Source organism: Clarias gariepinus, chromosome 13, assembly GCF_024256425.1.
Source record: "Clarias gariepinus isolate MV-2021 ecotype Netherlands chromosome 13, CGAR_prim_01v2, whole genome shotgun sequence".
Taxonomy (NCBI): Eukaryota; Metazoa; Chordata; class Actinopteri; order Siluriformes; family Clariidae; genus Clarias; species Clarias gariepinus.
This window is the reverse complement of record NC_071112.1, coordinates 30,588,880-30,596,742: the sequence shown is the minus strand read 5'-3', so window position 1 is coordinate 30,596,742 and position 7,863 is coordinate 30,588,880. Positions and strand designations below refer to the sequence as shown.

At 39.8% G+C, this 7,863-nt stretch overlaps 1 protein-coding gene across 1 annotated transcript; it reads left to right on the top strand.

Annotated features, from left to right (window-relative positions):
• The first annotated feature begins 3,128 nt into the window (after window positions 1–3,128).
• Window positions 3,129–6,654, top strand: marcksb (myristoylated alanine-rich protein kinase C substrate b). The gene is made up of 2 exons (XM_053509359.1): window positions 3,129–3,452; window positions 5,127–6,654. Exons 1-2 carry the CDS (start codon window positions 3,387–3,389, stop codon window positions 5,715–5,717), a joined length of 657 nt encoding a protein of 218 aa, XP_053365334.1. The 5' UTR covers window positions 3,129–3,386; the 3' UTR covers window positions 5,718–6,654.
• Window positions 6,655–7,863: the final 1,209 nt, after the last annotated feature.

Genomic DNA, 7,863 nt, shown 5'->3' with positions numbered 1-7,863 from the left:
CCAGATGAGTGGAGCACATTATAACATCAAAGGTGGATTAAAAATCTGGAATGGAATATTCCAAAAGCATGTCCAGGAGTCTAAAATATGTCGACAAGATAGTGTAGCTAAAGCTTATTTAATATTTATCCAACATCCAAATATTTGTCCGATTCACACTGCAGTTGAAGTATTTTAGACACCTTTTCTATGCTGTTTGATGTTACCATAGAAACAATAAAAAATATTTCAGAATGAGCGCGTTCATCTAATTCTTATCATTTGTCTTTCAGCCTAAGCTAGTGTTAAAGCTTCTGTTACAGAAAATGAATCAACACCTCCTGACTAGAATCAAGAATTCAAAAGCATTACGTGTATGAACACGAGGGTGAGTCGAAAATGATCCGCACTCCGGTTATATTAAACCCACTTGTACTTTGCATAAAAGATGAGCAGCAATTTGTTTTTTTTTTGTGGTCTGAGGTTGTAAAGGTTTTCTGGGATTCTCAGTATCAGGAAAACTGTTCAACAATCAACAGTGCTCATTACAGAGAGAGACGCTTATTAAAGTGCTGTACCCTGAACTTCGGATTAAACGCAGAGTACTGCTTTTTACGTGTGATCTTAAATAATGCTACACGTCTACACACTTCTTCCCACACTGTTGACATTCTGCAAAAACTTTGTTTTGAGGTGTTAAAGCATCCTTCATATAATCCTGATCCCGCTCCATCTGACTTTCTTCGGTTTGGTTCCCTGAAAGCAGCCCTCCAAAGACAAAGATTCACTTTTGATGAATCAAGAAGAATTGTCAAAGCAAGAAGATTGTGAAAAAAATGTGTATTTGTCTTTTCTAAAATAATTTATACAGCCAATGTGCAGATATTTTTTCACTCACCCTCATATATAATGGTGTGTTTCATACCTAAGTGAGTAGGTCTGTCCATCCAAGGTAATATTCCTGCCTCACATGTAATACAAATCTAATAAGACATGAGCAGTGTTGCAGATGGGACTCTGTTTTCATTTATTGAAATGTACTTCAGGAGGCAATTACCAGGCTCTGGGATAACTATTATAAAGAATAACTGCTCAAGTCCAGGTCTCTTGAGGACGTCTTGCCCCTACAACCTGATTTAGGCCAGAACATTCATGATGCAAATAATATACTAAAGCGTCCAAAGCACTGTAATGTAGAAGGTATCACTGCCAGGTTACAGCACAAGAAGTCCTGATTCAATACTGAGCTCGGGTTACTGCTGGTGTGGAGTTTCTCACGTTCTCCTCACGTCTGCCTGGGGTTTCTCAGGAGTCTTTGGTTCCTTTCCTCATGCCAGTTGGTGGATCGGAGGAGATGAATTGCTCTTAGGTGTAAACGAGTTTGTGGATTTGTGTAAATAGCCCATCTGCTGTAAATTGTCCTGGTCCACATTAAGTGTTATCGGGACAGGCTGGAGATTCACTAAGGCATTTGGAGATCCACCCCCACTCTGAATGTGCTATTAGGTATTTGCATCATAATACTTAAAAAAAAGAGTTCTAATCATCGGTTAGGGTTATGGTGCTTCCAGACCAGAGTGTATGCCAGTAACAATGCACGGGATACTAATCCAGTCAAGGGGCACCAACCATGCACATTTGTTCACATCAAGAGACAATCAAAGTTTGGTCTTGCTAAACCCAGTTCAAAGACTATATTGCATAAATCATACACTTTTATTTAAATTCTGGTGGCACGTGGAGCATGGAGTTTGCTTGTTCTCCCCGTGCTTGGTGGGTTCCTCTGGGTCCTCCAATTTTCTTCCACAGTCCAAAGACATGATTAGGCTAACGTGCAGTGTTTGAATGCGCATGTGATTGTTGACTAGACGTCCTACTACGGTCGTAGGAATAGGAATAAATACGATGATAATCATCATCGGCCTCCACGGTCACTAGTTGGACTACAGAGACTCCTAAATGGATGGATGGATTTTAATTCTATTTTATTTTAGTAAATTCTATTTAGCAGATTTCATATAATTTATACAGTTTATACTTTTACATCTACATTTTAGATATTTCTGTTGTTTATTTTGTTTTATTGTAACTGTATATTTGTACATTTTATATCTAACATTCTTTTTCTAGAGCAATTTGCCTCTTCTTACCATCTTATTCTACTTCATCTTTCCTTTTTAAGGTCACAAACAGTTGTATAAGCATTTCACTGCATATCATACCGTGTATGGTTAAGTACATGACAATATATATTTATATACAATATTAATTTAAATTTGATTCTTATTGTTATATTATTTTTATTGCAAATTTTTATTAATTGCAAATTAAAATAGTACAACAAGCAACAAGTTAAGAGTAAAATATACAGAGGTAAGCACCATCATGTAATATTGTAGAATATTATTATTTTTAGTTCATTTCTAATAAGTGCACCACCTGTAGGACCATAGAGGAACTGCAAGGAACTGCAACATTTTACCACCTCAAATTCAAACAGGGATAAATAATAATAATAATAATAATAATAATAAATGTTTAAATTGATTTTGGAGTCACAGTGGCGATAAATTGACACACAAAAGAATTGCATTTTGTATTTGTTAATTATTTGCATAAATAATTTCCTGTTAAAAATAAGTTCCTTTTAACAATTTTACTTATATAAAAGCAAATAGGGGCCTTTAAACACACACACACACACACACACAATGTGCTGCATCATATAATCGCTAAATGATGTTCATAATAATAAGTCCTGATGATCAAGTTGTTTGTGAGAAGTTGATCATGACCTCAATTTTTTTAAATTGCAAATTAAAATGCTATTTATAATGTTAAGCAATTAGTACAACAAGCAGTTAAAAGTAAAATATACAAATGTACGCATCATTATGTAATATTGTAGAATATTATTATTTTTGTGTAATTTCTAATAAAAAACGACTTGCTATATTGTTAACTTATTGATTATTTGTGTAGAATTAAGATAGAAATCTGTTCCATATAAATCTGGTCACTAGTTACCGGCTTGCGTCTGCTCCGCCCATTTCACTGTGAAGCCCCGCCCTGTTTTAGAATACGACTTCTGATTGGTCGAGGCAGCTATTCTATGCGGGTGACGTCATTTCGGGCGTTGTACACCGCATCTCATTAAGAAAAGAAGCGATTTCATTAGCTTTTATATTTTTATATCGTTCCATCTCGAGTTTGTAATTATTTTCGGAGAAATATATTCAGTATTTCCGCTTCCCACCGCTCAGGCTCGGGTTTGTATTTGTTGAAAGAAAAAGGAAAAGCAGAAGATAAAAAAAAGAAGCAGAAGAAGGCGCTCGCGCGGTCCGTCTCTCTTTGTTCATTCATTCATTCGTTTCTTTGTTGCGAGTGAATTTTTTGTTGCTGAAAGCATGGGAGCTCAAGTGGCTAAAAACGGCGCAAAAGAGGAAACCGCTGCGGAAAAGGCAAACGGACAGGTAACAAACATTCAGAGATAAAGAGAGAGAGAGAAAGAAAAAACACTAATGTGTGTTAGGATGCATATCTTAAAAAAAAAAAGGAAAAACAAGTGTGTGTGGTGTGTGTGGGCGATGGGAGGCAAGCAGCATCCCTGAAAGAAAGGCTGGAATGAAAACGAACAATGAAGATTCAGTGTTTCAGGAAAGCAAATTATAAAGAAAAAAAAACAATTAAAGCATGATTAATTACATTTTGTCCATGCATGTGTATATATTTTTAAAGATGCATTGTTTTGCTTATGAATTACAACATGCATTGTTTGTTGTACCGCCTGTTTTATCGCCTGCATTAATGAAATGTAGCAAAAAAAAAAAAATCTTATATTTGAGCATGATTGATGTTTGATGGTTTAAAAAAAAAAAAGCGGGAGAAAAAAAAGCAACAAAATAGCAGCTTGGTTGCTTTTGTTAAGGCTGCACGGCCATGAAAGAAAGCACCACGCCTTGATTTTAATTTCGGAATGCAAGCCCATGTGCACGAAAAAAGAAGACAATAGTGTCTGTCTTCATTTTCTGAGCAATGTGTCTGCTTATGATCTTTTTTTGTTGTTGTTGTTGTTGTTTTGCTTGTTTGTTCTGGATTCGCAGTGATTTTGATGAAGTGTCTAGGCTGTGGTTCGAGCCCTCCATCTTACATTCCCAAACCAGACAGCACGAGCCCTTGCATCCAGACACTGGGCTTCACCCACGTGGCGAGCACATCCACTGTGATCAGACTCTTTTTTGGGGGGGAGGAAAATGAACTCCAATTCCATGGTGCGAGTAGAAATGCACGGATTGTTGTGTTTATGAGGTGGTTTCAGTACAGAGGAGTGATCCTGTGCGTCCTCCTGCGCCTCACTGTTTAAACATGGAGGGTCCTCAGGGGGGGTGGGGGTGATAAGGGGTGTCGGTGTTTAAATCGGGGGTTCTTCTGGGTTGCGGCATGACTGCTGGTGAAGATCTCTTCAGAGGAATCTTGTTTAGAAAGCAGACTTTTTGGTTTTCTGAGATGGTTTGCTACGCAGCAAGTGTTATCTGATGAGTTTATCGTCGCTTCGGATCGAACCAGCATATCCTCCTTTGTCTCAGAAATAAATAACAAGTCAAGCGCACATTTGGGTTGTGAAATCAGTCCTGGAGGAATTTTTAAAGTCCTCGAGTGGAGGAGCATTTCGAAGAACTTGTGAAAGATCTTCCAGGAATTCTTTTGGGTTTTTTTTTTTCTCTCTCTCTCCCTAGCCTGCAATACATCGCGAACCACTTGCAAGCGTAGGAAGTACACTGAACGCATTCATCACTGCCTTCAGTATCTCAAGCCAGTTTGGCCTCCTTTTTCTCTCTCTCTCTCTTAAAGTAATTTGGAATTCGGTGGGTTGGTTTCAACAGTCGTTTATTATAACGTTTTGTTTGGAAGAGTTTGAGCAGAGACGTTCTCAGAGATCCGTATTTCGCATGCACGTCTCTTAACATGTCTCCTAAACTTTGTGTGATGGTGCAAAAGTGTACAGAATCTGGAACATTCAGGACCATGAACGAGATTTCAACCATTAAAGTTGAAGCCTTTGAGCTTAAATCTGATTGGTTTGTGGTCCACCAGTTGTTTTAATGTGAAAGCAAACATCTTACAAACATCTCTTTTTGCCTTTCTAGGAAAACGGGCATGCTAAGACAAACGGAAATGCCTCTCCTACCGCAGAAGGAGCCGCCGAGGAGGTCCAGGCTAACGGCAAACACGCCGCAGACGGCGAGGTGAAAGCCGAAGACGGAGCAGCTGAGAAGCCGACGGAGGAAGGCGACGCCGAAAGCGCTCCGGTGGCCAACGGCGAGGACTCTGCAAAACCAGAAGAGAACGGCTCTGCGTCCGTGAGCGGCGAGCCCGCCAAGCAAAAGAAGCGGTTTTCCTTTAAAAAGCCCTTCAAGCTCAGCGGCTTCTCCTTTAAGAAGAGCGCCAAGAAGGAAGCCGAGCCGGAGGAGGCGGCAGCTGCTCCGGCCGAGGAAGGCAAAGATCAAGCCGAATCCGGGGACGCCAAGCCAGAAGCATCCGAAGGAGAAGAGAAGGAAAAGGAAGAACAACAACAAGAAGCAGCTGAGGGAGACAAAGCCGATCAGCCGAGCAACGAAGAGCAAAAGCCCGAGACGCCAGCAGAGGAGAAACCGGCCGAAGCTGCAGCCGAAGAGCCAGCGCCAGAACCGGCACCGGCTGAGAGCTCAGACGCTCAACCCGCTGCCGCTGAAGAGTAACAGGGTTCAACAAGGTGACGACGGCTTTTTAATGAAGTAATAAGGAGCTGAACCTCGGAGGCTTTTTGTACAAAAAAAAAAACAAAACAAAAAATAACCAACCCCAACAACCAATGACCTTTCAAAGTTGTCTTAATCCCTGTCATAATTTCGTCCTCCTCCATCCGATGTTTCTGTGGTGCTCCAAGGAAGGATCTCTGATTGTAGCATGAAAGGCACCGTGCTTCAATTCCTACAACTGTGTTTGTTACAGTATTGCTTGTGTGTGTATGTGTGTGTATGTGTGATGCAGTATTTTTTTTTTTTTTTTTTTTTTTCAACTTTCATACCTGTAAACCTTTTTAGGAGATTGCAATGTTAGTTGAAGTATTTGGTGCCATATGATTTAGGCTTTTTTTCCCCCAGTGCATGCTAGGAGAGCGGTGCTACCAAAAAGCAAACGAGGCGTGTAAATGAGTCACAGATCAAATGATGGTCTGTGTGTGTGTTTTTTCTGTTCTTTTTAAATGACACGCATCTCGTGAATGGTTCAGAATGGTGGGTGCTCAGATATTACACCAGCAGCACCGCTCGACTCCGGCAGCACCGCGTGCTTGTATAGGCTTCGTCGCTTCGTCTTTAACCTTTTTAAAACCTTTTTCAGTCCTGTAGGTAAAGTCCGACCCTCTGCTAACCATGTTGTAGATCCACCATGTTGACCTGTGATAACTAATACAGTTAGGAGTTTTTTGTTTGTTTGTTTTTTGTTTTTCCTACGATGCTGTGCAAGTATATATAAAAGTTGCCAGTGCAATCAAATAGATTACAGTTTGCTGTAAATACTCAAGGTTCGACACTACCTGGTTTTTAAACGGAATGTAACTTTGCGTACAGAAGTATGAATTCATGAACTTCAACGGGCACAAAAAAACACGAATAAAGGATTCAAAAGAACAAAGTGTCTCTCTTGTGTGGATTTAATTGGTTACTTTTTTAATATATATTTTGTCAACCCTTTTTGAAAATAATAAAGTAAAAGGTAGTACTGCAGTTAATTTTGTACTAAATGAGATGAGAAATGTTTTTTAAAAAAAAATACACTTTTAGTAACCCTTAAAAGTAATGGCACCCATGCCTGAAAGGAAAAAAAAATGTACGTTGTTTCATTATTCAGAATTCTTTTGGCTTTATCAGGACATAAGCATTTTTACACTATTAATCTTTAATAATATAGAATTTTTAATATAAAGTTTATGATGCTGATGAAACAGGATTCTACAAAGGCTTTGCATTTTTCAGTGCAAATTTTCATTGACGTTCCTCATCATGAATCTTTTTTCTCCTCTTCTCCTGAAACCAGTTATTCAGCGACAGGTTTGTGCTCATCCTCAATCCCATCTTTACTGACAAATGTCAAAATTGTCTCATTGATCAATAGCTAAAAAAAAAAAAGACATGAAACCATAAGGTGGATTCAGGTCAGTTCTTTCCCTTCCACTTTTCTCCTCTCGAACCAATGCTACTGATATATACTCAGCAAAAAAAGAAACGTCCCTTTTTCAGGACTGTGTATTTCAACAATAATGTAAAAATCCAAATAACTTTACAGATCTTCACTGTAAAGGGTTTAAACAATGTTTTCCATGCATGTTCAATTAACCATAATCAATTAATTAACATGGACCTGTGGAGTGGTCGTTAAGACCTTAACAGCTTACAGAAAGTAGGCATTTAAGGTCACAGTTCTCAAAACGCAGGACACTAAAGAGACTTGTCTACTGACTGTGAAAAACACCCAAAGAAAGATGCCCAGGGTCCCTGCTCATCTGCGTGAACGTGCATTAGGCATGCTGCAGGGAGGCATGATGGAGGACTGCTGATGTGGCTAGGGCGATAAATCGCCATGTCCGCACCGTGAGACGCCTAAGACGGCGCTACAGGAAGACGGGAAGGACGGCTGATCATCCTCGCGGTGGAAGACCACGTGTAACAACACCTGCACAGGATCGGTACATCCGAATATCACACCTGCGTGACAGGTACAGGATGGCCACAACAACTGCCCGAGTCACACCAGGAACACACAATCCCTCCATCAGTGCTCAGACTGTCCGCAATAGGCAGTCCATGAGGAGGAGATGCACTGCAGTACTTCAAGCAGCTGGTG